This window comes from Ahaetulla prasina, chromosome 16 (genome assembly GCF_028640845.1).
Source record: "Ahaetulla prasina isolate Xishuangbanna chromosome 16, ASM2864084v1, whole genome shotgun sequence".
Taxonomy (NCBI): domain Eukaryota; kingdom Metazoa; phylum Chordata; class Lepidosauria; order Squamata; family Colubridae; genus Ahaetulla; species Ahaetulla prasina.
The window spans coordinates 6,293,746-6,314,140 of NC_080554.1; the positions used below are offsets into that span (position 1 = coordinate 6,293,746).

The window sequence follows — 20,395 nt, forward strand, 5'->3', positions numbered from 1 at the left end:
AGATGAAATGCCAGTACAGGCGGAAGATAGCAGCTGACCCTTATGGAGACGGACAAATATAGCTATTCGGGTGGTGTGATTCACAGACCGCATGTTGTGTCGGAGCAAGCCACCGTCCTGCGTGAAGTTAGACAAACCCGGATAATCCTGTACAGCAAAATCGCAATTCTGTGCGTCTTTGGATGCAGCGGACAAAAATTTAGTTTTTGTCCCCCCCCCTCCCCTCCTTGTTCCCCACACCCCAGATGTTGGACCAAAAACCTTTGTTCCTGAAGCAGCCCGTAGAATCTGCTCCGTCATTTTTGCCTGTCAGTTTCCCTGTCAAAAGATGGAAATGGTGTCGGTTACATAAGGAGGTGAATTAGGTCAATTACCTGAAATTGCATTTAATGGACTTTTTGGCTCCAGGAAACACTTCCCCCCCTCCCTTCGATTAGTCTGGAAAACTGACTACAATCGAGCGATTCTCTGAACCCCCGGCCGCTCTCCCTTTGAGTTCGCTTTTTGCACCTTCGGGGCCTGCGTTGGACGTCTTAAGTTAGACGCTTTTTGTGTTTAGGGTGCTGGCTGGGATCTCACCTTGAACTAAAGCTGATTGGCTTGGCTTTGGCGTACTGTAACGTGTGAACCTGGCCATTGAGTTCCTGCAAACCATGGTTTTAGGCCTTAATGCGTTGTGTTGCAGCAGGAAGTTGCAATTCATTCAGGAAATTGTGGCTTACCCACAATACAAATTCCAGCCTGCTTAAATCCCTGAATAACGGTAGGTACATTGAAGTCTTCTGTTGATAGGTGATGAATCTCTCTTTTTCTCTCTCTCTCCCTTTTATCTACCTACTTCCATCCATCCATCCACCCATCCATCCATCCATCCATTTCCTCTCATTCCTGTCTCCATCCATCCATCTCTGTCTATCCATCTATCTCTTTGTCTGTCTGTCCCTCCTGCCTGTCCGTCCATCCATCCATCCATCCATCCATCCATCCATCCATCCATCCATCCATCTTCTTCCTTCCTCTCATTCCTGTTTCCATCCATTCATCTATCCATCCATCTCTGTCTGTCTATCCCTCCCTCCCGCCTGTGTCTACCCATCCATCCATCTATCCATCCATATTCCTGCCTCCATCCATCCATCCATCCATCCATCCATCCATCCATCCATCCATCTGTCGTCTTCCTTCTTCTCATTCCTGTCTCCATCCATCCATCCATCCATCCATCCATCTTCTTCCTCTCCTTCCTGTCCCCATCCATCCATCCATCCATCCATCCATCTTCTTCCTCTCCTTCCTGTCTCCATCTATCCATCCATCCATCCATCTCTATCTATCCATCTATCTCTCTGTCTGTCTATCCCTCCCTCCCTCCCTCCCTCTTCTTCCTTCCTCTCATTCCTGTCTCCATCCATCCATCCCTGAAATTAAGCAACAGGAAGTATCTGCTTCCTATTTGATGACTAGTTTCACTAATTTTGGCCAACTCTGAGGTGTTTGGAGGAATTGTCTGGCTGTGGTATACAACCACACACACAAAAAAAGGGTTGTAAAATCAAGTGACTTTTACTCCTTTTACAATTTGCTCCATTACGGTCGTAACTGGAGGACTTTGCATTACATGGGAGAGTGGGTAAGAAGGGCTTCTCCGTTGATCACGAGGGCAGCTGCGGTGGTCATCAGTCCCTTTTTTCCCAGTGTCGTCGCAACTTTGAACCGGTCACTAAATGAACCGTCGTAAGGACTACCTATATTCTGAAGGAGGATCTCTTGTAGGTTTAGTCAACAGGGAGATCTTTCTCCTTCTTTTGCAAAATCCTTCGGAAGTTCAGGGAAGCCACCAGGCAAGGTTGAAGGTGTGGGGTGCATTTTAAATCCACCCCATGCCTTGATGGAGTGGGGAGGGGGAAACATAGGGGGTGGGTGGGTGGGAACCCACTGCAAGCCGTTTTATCCTTTCCATCTTTTTGTGGCTTCTTCACGGAAGATGAAGTCAGCCAAATCTGCTGAGGGTTGCAGTTTGGGGCCCGAGCGCAGTAAATAATCCCAGTTTTATGATTTTCCTGCGCAGCAATGTTGTAGCTTAGTAGTTGCTGTTTTTTTCTTACTCCTTCCAAAAATGGGAGAGCGCTGTATTGCTATTTTTTTACGGGTTTTTGAGGCGTGGACACTAGCAAGGTGAATAGCATTCCCTGATTATTTTGAAAAATAGGCCTCCGAAGGTTTCTGGTTTCACTTGCTTGAAGATTTTTTATATATATATATATATATATATATATATATATATATATATATATATATATATATATATATATATATATATATGTCTTTGGTTATTCGGGTTTTCTCCCGCATAAAATTTGAAGTGTCTTGGCGATGTTTCGACGAAGTCTCATTCGTCATCACCAGCCTGAAGATGACGAATGAGACGTCATCGAAACGTCGCCAAGACACTTCGAATTTTACGCGGGAGAAAACCCGAATAACCAAAGACCTACATACAAACACCCGCGAAAACTTCAGAAAACATACACACATACACACACACACACACATACACACACACACACACACATATGTAGGTCTTTGGTTATTCGGGTTTTCTCCCGAATAAAATTGAAAGTGTCTTGGCGACGTTTTGACGAAGTCTCATTCGCCATCTTCAGGCTGGTGTTTACTGCTTCGTGCTTCTAGGAGCAAGTTTACTGCACGAAGCAGTAAACATCAGCCTGAAGATGACGAATGAGACTTCATCGAAACGTCGCCAAGACACTTCCAATTTTACGCGGGAGAAAACCCGAATAACCAAAGACCTACATACAAACACCCGCGAAAACCTCAGAAAACACACGCACACACACACACATATATATATGTATGTATGTAAAGTATGTATGTATGTATATATATTTTGCTTTGCTTTGCTTGGATTAATAAAGCCTTTTGAACACTACAGCAGGAGTAATGATTTTCCAGTGCTTTATACTATGTATGTATGACTGTTTCAGCATCCTGCATCTCATCATTCCTGCTTTTCTGCTTGTTGGTTTGGAAAAACGTGCAAGATACAGGTGGAAATTGAACTGGATTTCCGCCGCCATCCCCAATGTTGCTTGTTAAACAGCATTGTTGAGCAGCCTGATTGGTTTTAGTTTTTTTTTAGATCTGTTACGGATTATACAGCAATAGAAGTAGGCATTTTTCCAGGTAGACCTTACCTGCAGACTTAAATCATAGCTTTAAACGAAAGACAGAAAAAGTATGCATTTTATGAAATATATATATTTTATAACAAAGCAGACAAACAAAGCTGGGCAGCAGAAGAGAAACAATATTAAACTTAAACTCACCGTCTCCTGGGGATTGGCCCAAAGTCACCCAGCTGGCTTTCGTGCCTAAGGCGGGACTAGAATTCACCGTCTCCTGGTGATTGAGCCAAAGTCACCCAGTTGGCTTTTGTGTCTAAGATGGGACTAGAATTCACCATCTCCTGGTGATTGAGCCACAGTTACCCAGCTGGCTTTCATGCCTAAGGCAGGACTAGAATTCACCATCTCCTGGTGATTAAGGCCAAGGCACCCAGCTGGCTTTCGTGCCTACGGCGGAACTAGAATTCACCGTCTCCTGGTGATTGACCCAAAGTCACCCAATTGGCTTTTGTGTCTAAGATGGGACTAGAATTCACCATCTCCTGGTGATTGAGCCAAAGTTACCCAGCTGGCTTTCGTGCCTAAGGTGGAACTAGAATTCACCGTCTCCTGGTGATTGACCCAAAGTCACCCAATTGGCTTTTGTGTCTAAGATGGGACTAGAATTCACCGTCTCCTGGTGATTGACCCAAAGTCACCCAGTTGGCTTTTGTGTCTAAGATGGGACTAGAATTCACCATCTCCTGGTGATTGAGCCAAAGTCACCCAGCCGGCTTTCATTCTTAAGGCAAGATTAGAACTCACAAACTCCTGGTGATTGGCCCAAAGTTGTCCAGGCCGCTTTCATTACTGAGGGGGAGGGGGGGAAACTAGAACTCAGAGCCTCTTGCTTTTTAGTCTAGCGCCTTAACCGCTTGACCTCTTTATGTCACGGAATCACATTCAGGCACCTAGCAGAGATCCGTCATTCAGTTGAGCTGCTAATGTGCTAGATTAATAAAGTTATTAATTAAGCCCCCCCCCCCAAAATCAATGCTGCTTCTTTCTCCTTTTCCAAAGAAACCCAATTTATATATACATCTATCTCATCTGCAGACCTGGGAGCTATTTTAAGTTTATCTCGGTGGCTTAATAAGCACAGAATGACCTTAGCGTGCACCGAGGGTGACTGGGCATAAAACAACAGGCTTGTTTTTTGAAAGTATAAAGGCCAAGTGGTTTATTATGGTTAGCTCCTGGGCCAGGCAGTTCCTGGACCAGCCAGCTTGTAATCTTCTAAAATTCTCCATTTATGAGTATATCTTTGCAAAAGACTTAAGAGTGACTTGCACCCTTATGAAAGAATTCTTTCTTTCTTTCTTTCTTTCTTCCTTCCTTCCTTCCTTCCTTCCTTCCTTCCTTCCTTCCTTTCTTCCTTCCTTCCTTCCTTCCTCCTTTCCTCCTTTCCTTCCCTTCCCTTCCCTTCCCTTCCTTTCCTTTTCCTTCCTCCCTTCCCTTCCCTTCCCTTCCCTTTCCTTCCTCCCTTCCCTTCCCTTCCCTTCCCTTTCCTTCCTCCCTTCCCTTCCCTTCCCTTCCCTTCCCTTTCCTTCCTCCCTTCCCTTTCCTTCGCTTCCCTTTCCTTTTCTTTCCTTTCCTTTCCTTCCTCCCTTCCCTTCCCTTCCCTTCCCTTCCTTCCTTCCCTTCCTTCCTTCCTTCCCTTCCTTCCCTTCCCTTCCTTCCTTCCTTCCTTCCTTCCCTTCCTTCCTTTTCTTTCCTTCCTCCCTTCCCTTCCTTCCTTCCTTCCTTCCTTTCTTCTCTCTTCCCTTCCTTCCCTTCCTCCTCCCCTCCTTCCTTTCCTTCCTTTCCTTCTTTCCTTTTCCCTCCTTCCTCCTCCTCCCTCCCTCCCTCCTCCCTCCCTCCCTCCTTCCTCCCTCCTTCCTTCCTTCCTTCCTTCCTTCCTTCCTTCCCTCCCTCCCTCCCTCCCTCCTTCCTTTTTTCACCAAGTTTGATTGGACACACAAGGAATTTGTCTTTGGCGCATACGCTCTCAGTGTACATAAAAACACAAAGATCCCTTCATCAAGAATCAGAAGGTACAACACTTAATGATAGTCATAGGGTACAAATAAGCAATCAAATCATACTAGGAAACTATACAAATCTTAAGGATACCAGCGACAGGGTTACCGTCATAAGTGGGAGGAGGTGGGTGATAGACAGAATTCTGGATCGGTGCACGAAAGCTAATTTATACACCCATCAAGGATGAGATCTTTCCTTGACCGTTCTCTTAAAAGGAATAGAGTTTTACTTCAAGGACCCTTCCCCAAAAATGAATAAACTCCCTCACGATTCCAAGAGCAAGAAGAGTTGGCGGGAAGCGCTTTAATTTACTGTCAGCTGTCATTACGTGTCTAATAAGGGCGATTAAAAAGCTTTTTCGGCAGTCCCTTAACTCTTTTAGCTGCTCATTACCCAGGAGCTGATAACTTTAAATCCCTACATTATGGCTCTAAGGATTGTAATTACCCCCCCTGTGATAAATCTCCTTTTGGCCAGGCAGGTGTGTGTGTGTGGGAGTTACTGGTATTTTCCCGCCCCCCTTTCATTTATTCCTCAAGTTTACAGCCTAGTAACAAAGCGGTTACCGCTATTAAATATTTTGAGGGGAGGTTAAAAAACGAAGCATGAGAAAAGTTAACTGTCTTCCTTTTCTTTCAAAAAATAATAAAAACTACCAGCTCTTATTTTCTAGCCATTGTTTTGCTTCTCGGTTGCAAAGATCTAAGGATATTGAACATTCGGGCAGCTGGATTTTTCATCTTGGGAGGGTAGAGATAGTCCTCGAATTGCAGCAGTTCATTTAGTGACCGTTGGAAGCCGCGAAGAAGAAAGAAAAGGGGCGATTTTTTTTCCAGACTCTGGCGGCATCTCCACGGTCACATGATCAAAAGCCGGAGACTCGGCAACTGGCATGTATTTAACGTCGGTTGCGGTATCCTGTCGGTTGCGGTGTTGTGTGTCTTGCGATTTCCTCCTTTTGCGATCTTAACCGCGAAACCCCTGACTTAACTTTTTTTTTTTTTAATTTGAATTTATATCCCGTCCTTCTCCGAAGACTCAGGGCGGCTTACACTGTCTTCATCCATTTGTCTATTATATACAAAGTCAATTTTTATTGCCCCCCAACAATCTGGGTCCTCATTTTACCTACCTTATAAAGGATGGAAGGCTGAGTCAACCTTGGGCCTGGTGGGACTTGAACCTGCAGTAATTGCAAGCAGCTGCTGTTAATAACAGACTGACTTAGTCTGCTGAGCCACCAGAGGCCCTTAACTGCAGCAATTCAAGTTTGCGGACAAGAAAGGTCGCAAAACGAGACGGCACTCATTTCACGACCGCCTTGCTCTGTTTTATTAGCAAGGTAGAAATCTGGGTCTCAGTCATCGTAAGTCGAGGACTACCTGCCAAGATTCCAACCTGTAGCCTCTTTGGCCCAACGGTTGACAGAATCGGTTGTCGTTGTTGTTGTGGGGTTTTGTTGTTGTTGTTTATTATCTGGAATCATTCAGTCTGAAATAATAATCAAGACTTCCCCCCTACATGGGCGGTCAGCGAGTCTTGCAGACTTCCTCGTGTGCAGACTCCAAAGGTTGGCTTCAAGTTACAACACTGAGCCTAGCCTAACGTTGCTTATGGGGAAGTTGTGTGTGTGTGTGTGTGTGTGTGTATGCAAAATCCAGGTTAAACCTGTTTGAAATGAACCTGTGCTTCCTGCTAATGATAGAGAGCTTCTTGTTGCGTTCAATATTAGGCAGGTAGGTGATGCTTCCGAATTAACCGTTTCATGGATTTGATTCTTGAGCCTGTTTTTCTGCGGGTTGTGCAAAGGGGGAATCCGTTATTGGTCCCTGTCGGCACTTTATATTTCGGGAACGTTTAAATGCCACCCAGTCCTTTCCTATAGAAGGGGTCCTTGGTGGTCTCTGAGCTTGGGGGGTGGGCGGGTTTCTTGCAGATGTTTCATTACCCAAACCTAGTTTGCAAAACGACGACAACAACAACAAACCAACTCATCAAACTCCGGAGAGCACCAAGGACCCCAAAATCTCCATTCTCCTCTTCCTCCCCTCATAAACTCAACTCCCTCTCAGCATGGATGATGTTGCCTAGTTTGGGTCATGAAACGTCTATAAGAAAACCGCCAAGCTCAGAGACCACCAAGAGGCCCAGAGTTGTTATCCTCCTCCTCCTCCTCCTCCTCCTCCTCCTCCTCCTCCTCCTCCTCCTCCTCCTCCTCTCCACAAAACCCACTCCCTATTGGCACTGATGATGTTACTTAGTTTGGGTCATGAAACGTCTTGCGAGGAAACCACCAAGCGTAGAGAGCGTCAAGAACTCCATAGTTGTCCCCCTCCTCCGCCCCCACTACCTTCTAGCCCTGATGACATCGCCTAGTTGGGTCATGAAACGTCTTGCGAGGAAACCCCCAAACTCAGGGAGCCCCAAGGCCCCCCACAGTCCTACCCCCAACTCCTCCTCCAAACCCCTACTACCTTCTAGCCCTGATGACGTCGCCTAGTTGGGTCATGAAACGTCTTGCAAGGAAACCACCAAACTCAGGGAGCCCCAAGGACCCCCACAGTCCTACCCCCAACTCTTCCTCCAAACCCCTACTACCTTCTAGCCCTGATGACATCGCCTAGTTGGGTCATGAAACGTCTTGCGAGGAAACCACCAAACTCAGGGAGCCCCAAGGCCTCCCACAGTCCTACCTCCAACTCCTCCTCCAAACCCCTACTACCTTCTAGCCCTGATGACATCGCCTAGTTGGGTCATGAAACGTCTTGCGAGGAAACCACCAAACTCAGGGAGCCCCAAGGCCCCCCACAGTCCTACCCCCAACTCCTCCTCCAGACCCCTACTACCTTCTAGCCCTGATGACATCGCCTAGTTGGGTCATGAAACGTCTTGCGAGGAAACCCCCAAACTCAGGGAGCCCCAAGGCCCCCCACAGTCCTACCCCCAACTCCTCCTCCAAACCCCTACTACCTTCTAGCCCTGATGACATCGCCTAGTTGGGTCTTGAAACGTCTTGCGAGGAAACCCCCGAGCTCAGGGAGCCACCAAGGACCCTCCCCTCTCATTTTGACACCCGAGAAACAAATAATTCTCCTTTATTGATTCATTTTCTCCTGGGTGCACTCGGAGTCTATTATCCTGGGGGGACCTGGGTCTGTTTCACCAAAAACAAAAAAAAAGAGAGAGAGACATCTTTATTTTTAGCAGGTGACATTTCCTAAACAAGTGGGAGCTTCCTTTTTTAAAAAAATTAATTAATTTATTTATAGGATGGGGGTCCATTGAAGTTGGGGGGGGGAGAGGAAGAAATGGCATGGAAAGCGATAGGCTGATATGCAAAACCCAATCTGTTTTGTTTCCCCATTCTTATCTTAAACCTTCCCTTTTCTCTTCACAAAGACCCATAAATCCATGTTGTCATAGAAACGGCCAAAAAAAAAAAAAACCCCCAATTGAAGCGTTTAAAATTTCCAACACACACACACACACACACACACACACACACACACACACAGAGAGAGATTTGCATATGCAAGGTCTAGATTAAAAAAAAAATAGTTTACATTTCTCCCTCCCTCTCCCATCTCCCCCTCGCTTGGGGATCTCTCTCCAGATGTTGGGGAGCCCTGAGTCTTTGTATTCACCCCCCCCCCACCCTCCCCAAATATTCCTCAACTGGTATGAAGAGAGGTTGAGTGGGTGGGCTTCCTTGGTCCCTCCTCCCTTTGAGGAAGGGGAAAAAGTCTCATGGGGGTATGTGTGTCTTTTTTTAAAATTTAATTTTATTTATTTATTTATTTTTATTTGCATTTATATCCCGCCCTTCTCCGAAGATTCAGGGCGGCTTACACTATGTCAAGCAATAGTCTTCATCCTATTTGTATATTTATATACAAAGTCAACTTTTATTGCCCCCAACAATCTGGGTCCTCATTTTACCTACCTTATAAAGGATGGAAGGCTGAGTCAACCTTGGGCCTGGTGGGACTTGAACCTGCAGTAATTGCAGGCAGCTGTGTTAATTACAGACTGTCTTACCAGTCTGAGCCACAGAGGCCCTGTGTCACAACAGTATATATAATCATCAACATAAACGATAACCCATCATGAGAGAAAAAGTATATATAAGTAAAAGTATAAGTAAAAGTATGCATATAATACTATAATGAAGGGGACAATAGGACAGGAACGGTAGGCACTTTTGTGCTCTTATGCACGCCCCTTGGATCTTGGATCCTTGGATCTTGGATCTTGGATCCCTTCTGTTTTTCAACCTCTCTCTCTTGTTTTGGTTCAACAAGCTGGAGTTTTGATTTTGCTTTGGAAACAAACATCCGGCTGCCTTAAAAATAAATGTGGGATAAAATGGGGCAAAAAACAACAACAAAAAAAAGGAGGAGGATCAGCCAGCCTTCTGGCGTGCAAAGGGATTTGTGCGCAAGGCCCCATCCTGCATCCTGTATCCTCCTCCATCTCCTTCTCTTCCTCTTCCTCCTTCTCTTCCACATCTGCCTTCGCCTCCTTCGCCTCTTTTTGCTCCTCCTTTTCATCCTTCTCTTTCTCTTCTCCCTCTTCTCCTCCTCTTTTTTCTCCTTTTCATCCTTCTCTTTCTCCTCACCTTCTCCCTCTCCTCCTCTTTTTCATCTTCTCTTTCTCCTTCTCCCTCTTCTTCTCTTTCTACTCCACCTCCGCCTCCACTTCCTTCTCATCCTCCTCCTTCTCCCCTTCTTCTCTTTCTCCTCTCCTTTTACTCCTCCCTTTCATCTTTCTCTTTTTCTCTTTCTCCTCCCTCTCCCTCTCCTCCTCTTTCTCATTCTTTTCCTTTTCATCCTCATCCTTCTTCTCATCCTCCTTTTCCCCCTTCTCCTCCTTTTCTCCTCCTTTTCATCCTTCTCTTTCTCTTTTTCTCCTCCCTCTCCTCTCCTCCTCTTTCTCATTCTTTTCCTTTTCATCCTCATCCTTCTTCTCATCCTCCTTTCCCCTTCTCCTCCTTTTCTCCTCCTTTTCATCCTTCTCTTTCTCTTTTCTCCTCCCTCTCCTTCTCCCTTCTCTTTCTCATCCTTCTTCTTCTCCTTCTCATCCTCCTTTCCCCCTTCTCCTCCTTTTCATCCTTCTCTTTCTCTTTTTCTCTTATTCCTCCCTCTCTCTCTCCTCCTTCTCCTTTTCATCCTCGTCCTTCTCCTTCTCCTCCTCCTTTCCCCCTTCTCCTCCTCCTTCTCCTCCTTTGCATCCTTCTTTGTTTCTCTTTCTCCTCCCTCTCCTTCTCCCTTCTCTTTCTCATCCTTCTCCTTTTCATCCTCATCTTTCTTCTCATCCTCCTTTCCCCCTTCTCCTCCTCCTTCTCCTTCTTTGCATCCTTCTCTGTTTCTCTTTCTCCTCCCTCTCCTTCTCCCTTCTCTTTCTCATCCTTCTCCTTTCATCCTCCCCTTTCTCTTTTTCTCTTTCTCCTCCCTCTCCTTCTCCTTCTCTCTCATCCTTTTCATCCTCCTTTCCCCCCTGGTTCTCCTCCTTTATTCTTCTCCTTCCTTCCTTCCTTCGCTCTACTTCCTCTTTTCTCTTCTCCGGCTTGCAATGCAACAGCTGGGCCTCTGGAGGCGTCACGAGGAAAGCTTGACGGAGCATGCTCTCCTCAATCATCTACCGTGGGCTTAAAACTCGTGGAGAGAGTAGGCTAGGCCTCTCCGAAAGCCTTCCATGAAAATCCCCAAGGCCAGCGCAGATAGGCTTCGGAGGTATGATCGGTTCCAAGTTTTCTTCAAAACGTTTCTTCCAGCTGCAGGTCCTCCTACCCCAAGGGCTGTTTTCCAAAAGACCCGTTGGAGAGAAAAGGATCGACCAACCAAAATAGCAAAACAAGAGCTGTGTATGTTTGTATGTTTCTCTCTCTCTCTCTCTCTGTTTCTTTCTTTCTTTCTCTCTCTCTCTCTTTTATCTGTTCTTCTGGAGGCCAGATTGAAAGGCACCTTGGATTTACCCCAAACGAAACAAATCCAATCTTTGCATGCTTGAGTTAGAAAAGCTGAAATGGCTGTGTTGACTCAGCTCTGAATGAGAGGGCATTCTCTTCGTTCTCTTCCACCATATTTTTTTCCCCCTCTCTTCTCTCTCTCTCTCTCCTTCCCCCTCTATTTTTGGCTGCAAGAATTATTTGCAGGAAATCGACAGGCAGGAAGATGGGTAAAAAAAAAAAAAGATTAATAATGCAGTAGTGATCCTTGTATTATTATTCCTGTCTTGAATTCTTTTCTTTCTTCTTCTTCCTTTTCCCCATTCCAGAATTGGAGAGTTAGAGATGGCAAGATTGGGTGGGGTAGAACATGTACCCAAAAAGATTGCAGGAAAATAAGGAGGGGAGACAGAAAAAAAAAAAACCAGCTTTCTGGTTGTTGTGTTTTTTTTTAACCGAATCCAGTTATTTCCTGGAAAATGGGAAGTTTCTGGAAAGTTAGGAGAAAAACAAGGGTTTCTCTGTATCAGTTTCGCTTCTCTTTTAAACAGTCATAAAAAATGCTTTCCAGGTTTCTCAAAAAATGGCGTCCGTTCACCAGGTAAGGTTATTAGAAGAGATTTACCAAGGTATTTTGGGGGAAATGTCAACATTCTGGTGATTTTTTTTTTAAATCCATGAAGCAAAAAAACAAAACAAAACGGGCTCCTTTTCCAGAAAAAGGGGAAATTGGGAAGAAAATTAAAACCTGTGCAAATATCTAATCTTGTATCTGCGATGTTGATTTTCCAAACTCCAGTGCCAAATGTGTTATGTATCGTTTAGCCTATAAAAGAATACTTTGTACATTTTGTTCATTTTTTAAAAAATAATATTGGTGTTTTAGACAAGACAGTACCTATTGATAGAACCAGTGGTCTGGGTTGGGCCAGCAGGCTGCTTCTAAAGCATTTACATGCATCTTGGTTTCATGTTGGTTTCCTGATTCGCCCTGATACTGATAATTGTAGTTTGCTCGGGGAGGTTGGATGAAAATGGAAACTGTAGTCAATGAAGGAATTTTTGCTTTAACGGCAGGCGTCCTGGGAAAAAAAGATAGAGGGCTTTGTGGAGATAACGATTTGAATCAAATAAATCTTTTAAGTTGCCTTTAAAAACGTAATGCACAATTCTAATTTGATTTCAGAAGGGATATTGCTGTCGAAAACCAAAGGCATTTATATTTCGATAATTTTAGGAATGCAATCAACTGCTCCCTTCGGTGTGTGTTCCCAAGTTCTAGACAGCATGTTTGAGCTACATTGAGACCGGATTAAAAATGCTGGCAGTTCTCGACCTATGACCATAACAGCCCAATAATTTCCATCATTAAGCAAAGCAGGTGAATTTCTGCCCCATCTTATAGCCTTTCTTGTCGCAGTCGTTGAAGTGAATCACTGCATCTCCCCTTAATGACCCACAACTGTAAGATGGAGGAGAAAGGACGGATAAAGGAAAGGGGTAACGGAAGTTAAAACCGAAGACGAACATAACAATTTTGAGTATACGCCCTTGTTCTGAATGAGCAACGCTCAGGGTTCACACGTTCCCAAGCTCAAAAAAACGTTGTTGTCCCATTTGGAACGGGATGGGTGTCATTCCACGACAATGGCGGGATATTTTTCTTCTAAGAGGAACGTCACAAGTCTTTTTCCTTCGCTTGAGTGTTGGGGAACAATGACAAATAACTCTTGGCGTTTTCCAACCAGCCTTTCCGAGCTGCTCTCCATAAAAAACCGCTCTCGGTTAACCGACCTTCGGTAGATATTCTTGCCAAGTCTCTACCACCCACCCAAAAAGATGTCAACGCCTTTCCCACTTTTTATTACGGGATGGGTTGAGTTCTCAGCTTTGGGGGGCACAAATGTCTCTTCAAGAGACATTTCAGGAGGGTGTTTGCAACTAGCAAGAGGAGAAAACCTGTTCACATTTTCAGCTTGGCCTTGTTAACCAGAAGGTCAGAGAAGAAGAACACATGTCACTAGACAAGTCTTCTACTGAAAGGTGTGAATGTTGGGTGAGGTGCAGGAGAAAACGGTGACGCGGGTCTGCCACGGTTGCATTTAACTTAGTTCCAACGCGTTCTGCAGTAACGTAATACAATCTTGGGTCTTGAAGAACCACTTCTGGATCTCAAATGGAGCAGTGGAAGGCAAACGTTGGTGGAGATTCTCAGTCATCCAGTATCGTAGTTGTGTCAAAGGTGCTTTTTTGAAAGGCAAGTGGACTGTTTTTTCCTTGAGAAGGAAGAAGAGGAAGAGGAAGGGAAGGGGGGGAGGAAGAAGAAGAGGAGGAGGAGGAGGAGAAAAGAAAGAAAAGGAAGAGAAGGAGGAGAAAGGAAGAAGAGGAGGAAGAAGAAGAAGAAGTGGAAAAGGAGGAGGGGAGGAGAAGAAAAAGGAGGAGGAAGAAAGGAGGAGAAGAGGAAAAGGGAGGAGGAGGGGGAGGAGGAGGAGGAGGAGGAGAAGAAGAAGAAGAAGAAGAAGAAGAAGAAGAAGAAGAAGAAGAAGAAGAAGAAGAAGAAGAAGAAGAAGAAGAAGAAACACGTTGCCTTTCAAGAAGAAGAAGAAGAAGAAGAAGAAACACGTTGCCTTTCAAAAAAGCCCCTTTGAGATACAGGTGATGAAGTTCATTCCATAAAAGCTGCAGCATTTGACTGAAGCTCTTGAGTCCCATTGATAGACCATCCAGAAAGAACCTAACGGCCTGGATTTTTTAAAAAAAGTAAATGTAGAATTTTGTATTACTCAAATCCTGAGATGGCTGACTCTCAAAACCCCTAACGCCACAGCCAAAGACTTTAAAAAGAAAGACCTACGAAAATCAGAATTTGTCTTTGAGCATCAACATGGAAGTGAGCTTGTGATCCTTCGGTACCAATAACGTATTTCTGATTAACCTCATAATTCTTCACAACGCTTTGAAGGGGAAAGAAGAGAGAGTCACAGACGTTAGACATGTCTACCTGCCAGCCAGTTCTCAACCTGCTCCATTCTCCGCTTCATCAGTCCCAAACAGGATCTCTTTCAAGAGGTCGAAAATAATTTCACAATTATAAATTCTTTGGGCGTAGCCTAAGCCAGGGGTCAGCAATCTGTGGTTCTGGAGCCGCATGTGGCCCTTTCACCCCTCTGCTGCGGCTCCCTGTCACTCAAAAGATGCGTCACAACCACCAATGTGCGACACCTGCCAGCATGTGATTTATTGAGCTTTTCAACCCCCGGTAGGCCAACCATGGATAAATCCAAGAAAGGAAAAGTTTCAGAAGAAAACGGAACGTTTAATTCAACTACATATGCTAGTTTTGTGGCCGCTCAAGAAATAGTCAGGCACGGGAAGGGTTTTGTGGCTCCCGGAGTTTTCTTTTCTGTGGGAAACGGGTCCAAATGGCTCTTCGAGTGTTTGAAGACCCCTGGCCTAGGCATTTGAAGTTGTTCCATTTCTATTTTGAGTGCCATGTTCTATTTTACCCAAAAAAAAAAAAAAAAAGATGGAGTGCAGCTACATTTTTTTAAAAGGGATAAATTATTGCTATTTTCTGCGACCTATATTTCTAGGTTACGACTGCCTGGCATATATTATCTTTGAATATACCACTTTTTGTTTATATCGCGGTCTCTCTTTGGACTAAGGTGTATGCTTATTTAAAGACATTTCTTCGATTGTGTATCCTGCAGAAGCACAACAGAGCAAAAATAAATAAATAAAGCCAACGTAGATTTCAAAATGTTTCATGTTTGAATTGTTTGCATGAAGGTGATTCAATGCAGGTGGAATACTCATTTTCATATAAATTATTTCTCCTTTGCTTTTAAAGCTGCTGAAGAAAAACAACCGCATGGTTTTTGCTCCAGTCTGCAGTTGTTAAATGTCCTAATTAAAATATGAAACTTGTTCCTGAGAGCTGAAAAACAGCCTCTGCAAAAAAACAAACAAACCCAAAAATGGAAATTTGGGATCCCAGAAAATTAACTTTCGGAATTGTTTAACTATCCAAAAATGAAGGACACAAAGACACAACTTTGTTGAAGAGGAATCTAAGCAAGGACAAGTCTTGCAAATATTATAGAATTCTTTTTTTTAAAATTTAATTTTATTTGCATTTATATCCCGCCCTTCTCCGAAGACTCAGGGCGGCTTACACTATGTTAAGCAATAGTCTTCATCCATTTGTATATTATATACAAAGTCAACTTATTGCCCCCAACAATCTGGGTCCTCAGTTTACCTACCTTATAAAGGATGGAAGGCTGAGTCAACCTTGGGCCTGGTGGGACTTGAACCTACAGTAATTGCAGGCAGCTGCTGTTAATAACAGACTGTCTTACCAGTCTGAGCCACAGAGGCCCTGTTTGAATATGTCAACATTTTTTTATGAGAAATGTTCGGTGGTCACCGCGTAGCTGGACATAGTTGGACAACCTTTGAGTCGGCAGACCTTTCAGAGGAGATGTAGAACATAGAATCATAGGGCTGGAAGGGACCTTGGAGGTCTTCTAATCCAGCCCCCTGCTTAAGGCAGGAGCGTTTTACGGGTACAACAGTTCACTGAATGACCGTTCAACGTTACAAAAGCACTGAAAAAAAAAGGACTTACGACCATTTTTCACACTTAGGACTGTTGTAACATTCCCGGGGTCAGGGGTGAAATACTACTGGTTCGTACCGGTTCGAGCGAACTGGTAGCAGTGTGTGGTTTAGCGAACTGGTAGCGGCAGCAGCATGAAGCTCCACCCACCCACCTGAACGTCGCTACTTTCTGGTTTTAACCAGGACGTAACCTGTTTTTGACCCTCTGCGCATGCGCAGAAGGCCTTGCGCATGCGCAGAAGGCCTTGCGCATGCACAGAGGGCCCAAAATCACACATGACATGCACGTGAGCGCAGAGTGCACACTTCTGAACCGGTAGGGAAGGTAAGTAGATTTCACCCCAGCTCAGGGTCACGTGATTTACATTCGAAGGCTTTTGACAGCTGTTTCATAGTTACGATGGTTGCAGGGTCCCCCCGGGTCACATGCTCCCCTTTTGTGAACTTCTGACAAGTGAAGTCCATGAGGAAGCCAGCTTCACTTAACGGCGGTGTGACTCGTTTAACAAAGTGGCAAGAAAAGTCGTAGAAGTGGGACAACACTGACTTCACAAACTTCTCACTCAGCGACATACATTCCGGGCTCAATTGTGGTCATAAGTCGAGGACTACCTGTACCATCCCAGTCCAATGATTATCGAGTCTGTTTTTGAAAACCTCCAGTGATTTATTTTTTATTTTTATTTATTTTATTTGCATTTCTATCCCGCCCTTCTCCGAAGACTCAGGGCGGCTTACACTATGTCAAGCAAGAGTCTTCATCCATTTGTATATTATATACAAAGTCAACTTATTGCCCCCCCAACAATCTGGGTCCTCATTTTACCTACCTTATAAAGGATGGAAGGCTGAGTCAACCTTGGGCCTGGTGGGACTTGAACATGCAATAATTGCAAGCAGCTGTGTTAATAACAGACTGTCTTGGCAGTCTGAGCCACCAGAGGCCCATGGTGGGTGCCCATGATGGTGCACCCACAACTTCCGTAGGCAAGCTGCTCCATTGATGAATTGTTCTCGCTATCAGAAAATTCCACCTGATACTTCTAAGTTGGATGTCTTTTTTAACTTCCGTCCTTTGCTTCTCATCCTGTCCTCTGGCGCATGCAAATTATCTTTGGATAAGATGCATCGTGTTATAGATCCGTAATTGGTTAGAGGAAAGGAAACTTAGGTTTGGAATAAGTGAATTGAACGTAAGGAGGTGGAGTCTCCAAGAATCTGCATTGAGATTGGTGCTATTAACAATGTGCTGGATTAGGTGACTTATTCTAAGAAGTGTATTCATTATCATCTCTTAAATGATGTGTAAATGGATCCCTTTGAACAGCTGTTGGGGTGGAGTTCTAGGGGTAAGTTCCCTAAAAACATCTGGTTAGTCTTTGCTGGAAATCGGAGGCTAGACCTTTAGATGGTTCCAGAAGAATAATTTCCCCTTCCACCCCCAAAAAATTACCCCCCCATGTGCAAACTTTTTCCAAAGTTTATTTGTTTATTAACTTCCATTTAAAACTTACCGCGGGCGTAAATGATCACCATTCTGTTTCCTTTCCCTAATACGCTAAATTGCAATTTTTTATGACAACGGATGTAATAATAGCTCTTTAGCGCTGCCCAAAATTACACGTAGAGGCTTGGTCCGTTTTGGTTCCGTAGAGAAGTCGAAATGTCTTGTGGCGAAGCTAAAAGCCAAGAAAATTTATCCTGGTTTTATAACCCTAATTTAGATAAAGCAAATAAAGGGATTTGTCTGTCTTCTAAAAGGGTTCTTAAGTTATGACGTGGACGTATTTTAAATAACGGTAAAGGAAACTGAAAAATTGTAAGGTAGATGCGCTGGTTTCGTTTTGAAACTCCACAGTTTTAATAAGGGGATGTGTGTGGCTCTTGTTTCTAACATTGTTTGACTATAGATACATGTTCTCATGAAGACTCAATTTACTCAGAATCCCTGTGAATTATATGTGGGCGATGACTTTCCCAAATTAAAATGTGCTGATGTCTAATAAAAGGGAATATCGTGGAACTAAATTTATAGAAGCAGAAAAACAAAACAAAACCCAACCACCCAGAGTTTTCTGGATAAATGTGAACGCCTGAAGAACTTTTGCAAAGCCAAAAGGAAATTCCCAAACGCACCTGAAGTTAGGAAAAAGTCTTTTGCAGACTTAAAAAAAAACAAAAAACCGTTCCCGTTGAATCGAAATAAACTGGACCTGGAAAACTGACCGACGTCATATTTGCGAGGAATAGTTTTATGGAAGTTCTCCTGCCCGTTTTCTCAGCAACGTGAACCACCCAAAATAAGAAACGAAGAATGAACAGCGTTGGAAAAACCCCACCGAATACAGCTGTTTGTTGTGCTGCCTGCCTACCTAGCTGTATAAATAATTTTTTTTGTGCTTTGTGGCGAGGGCCTGCGGGCCAGCTTTCTCTTTCTGTTCAGGCCAGAGTCCGTCCGTTGAATGGAAAATGTTTGTTTTGCCAAGGGTGTGTGTGAATCGATTAGCTGTTTTAGATCTCCCGTGACACTAGGGGAAAAAAACAAACACAACCTATGGCATCTGGCTCTTTAAATGCCACCAGCACGTTGTCCATGAATGCCATCTGGGGGAACGAGAAACTTGGAGAAGGGAAATGTGACTTTGGAAGAAGAAAAAAACACACACACACAGCAACACCCAACAACCTGGGGTGGGGAACTCTTCTAGGTCCCTTCCCATCCAACTGTCGTGGCAACTTCCTTTGTATATATATATATATATATATATTTTGCATTTTGAGGTCAGCTTTTTTTTTTTTTAAAATCTCTCTCTCCTTGCCGAGCAGAAAAGTTGGGATCTGCCTTGTAGCCGGACTTTTTCTCTCCTGGAATGGAGAGATGAGGAATGGAGAGAGAGGTTGATTGTGAATCCCGGTCCTTGTAGCTAATGACACTTCCTTGTGCTTACGTTTCATTAAAACCTCCGAAATGGCTGAAGAGCAGCCCTTAGTGAGCATGCTCCAGTTCACAAACTGCACCCATAGAGGGAGATGGTGATGTGAAAGGGAGGACTTTTTTTTTAAGAGGCCTGGACGGAGAATTGTGGGGGTTTCTTCTCTCCCCCCCCCCCGCCCCCGGCTCTCCCCACTTTCAAACAGGACCCAGAGGTAGGCTTGAGTCTGGCTGTTCCATTCCTTGATTGGGTTGAGGGGCTTCCAAAGAAAGGACTCTTGGATCCAAGGGGTTGAGGCTTCCTTTGCAAAAAAAAAAAAGCTGGCATGGCTTTTGTTGTTTTTTTTTGCAAGGAGCAGAAGACATTTGGCACGAGATGGCTTTCAAGCCAGCTTCCTGGGTGTCTCCTTCAGACCTTTGTTGGAAACTTGTAAACCTGAATTTTTGGGGCAGGGATTTAACCAACAAGGGGAATGCAAGTGGCTGGTTGGGCTTTGCTGTGCATTGCCCTGGATTTTGGCTCCATATTGCAAGACACTTGATTTTGCTTTTACACCCAAACTGCTGGTTGGGGAGAGGAATGCAGTATGCAGCCGGTTTTCCTTCCTTCCTTCCTTCCTTCCTTCCTTCCTTCCTTCCTTCCTTCCTTCCTTCCTTCCTTCCTTCCTTCCTTCCTTCCTTCCTTCCTTCCTTCCTTCTGGTTTATCAATGTGCAATCTTTGGTTGGTTTGTTTGTCATGCAAAGTAGGGAAAATTAATCTGTTCCGGAAATGCAAAGACTGGAGGGGGCAGGAAAAATGCCCTTGTGTTTTGTCTTGAATTCACGCATGGTGTTTTGTTGGGATTTGAGAGGGCCAGTCCAGAAGAAAGCAGCACCTGGACACATAAAGGTGTCTTGGGTTTGAGAGGATTGCGGTAAGAAGGTGTGCGAAGGACAGAAGCTTCCATTGTTGGTTGCTGGCTGGATGCTGTTGGGCGTTTTAGATTGGCAGGCACTGGAAATGTCTCACTCTCGCTTTTTAACCAACGCATCTCTCCTTCTGGGGAATTCAAACATTCTTGCTCCTAAAATGCTTCCTGACTTGGCTTAAGTTGGTTTCGCGGCCTGCTCTGGGTTTGTGGATGAATTCGCATGTGGAAAAGTCAAATAGACCAATATTGATCCCAATTTGAAGGATCAATAGACTTTCGGAAGAATGTAGAGAAGCTCCACCGAGTGAAATTCAGGGTTTTTTTTTTTGTCCTGCTGTCAATCTTGCAGATAACAGTCTTTTTTTCTGATAAGGAGATTCCCAGCAGGAATAATTTCCGAAATAGGACAACTGTTAAGAAGGCGTCTGGTGTGTTTGCGTTCATTTCATCTATCTTAACTTTTTATTTCTTTGGTCGACGTTTAGAAAACTTAGGCCCGCGGATGGGGAAAATTTGGCAAATTTTCAGCTACTTGGCTACCAGGCTGCACCCACAGTTCTTCTGTGTGACTTTCCATCCAAGGCTGCAGATCCAAATGGATAAAAGATCTGGCGGTGGAGTGAAATCGGTGATCCTTTTAGATCGGGGCGGGGGGGAGTTTAATGAGAGTTAAACCAACCACATGGTGTTCTTGATGCTTTTTATTCGTCTTTTATTTGTCTTCAAGATAAATTGTGCTATCCAACATTCACTGATGGTTGCCTTCAGGAA

The 20,395-nt window shown here is 44.4% G+C and overlaps 1 protein-coding gene across 9 annotated transcripts in view; it reads left to right on the forward strand.

Moving 5' to 3' along the window:
- Positions 1-20,395, forward strand: part of EHMT1 (euchromatic histone lysine methyltransferase 1) — a 118,865-nt gene that overhangs the window by 5,527 nt on the left and 92,943 nt on the right. For 3 of the 9 annotated variants that reach the window (XM_058159153.1, XM_058159157.1, XM_058159158.1), the window contains exon 1: positions 10,829-10,939. The exons of 1 other annotated variant lie outside the window; for it this stretch is intronic. In XM_058159153.1, coding sequence (XP_058015136.1) covers positions 10,902-10,939 — 38 coding nt within the window. In that variant the 5' untranslated portion in view covers positions 10,829-10,901. Of the gene's footprint in view, positions 1-10,805; positions 10,940-11,035; positions 11,071-20,395 lie in introns of those variants that run through there. 5 more of the 9 variants (XM_058159154.1, XM_058159165.1, XM_058159159.1 and 2 more) reach the window with 4 other exon arrangements.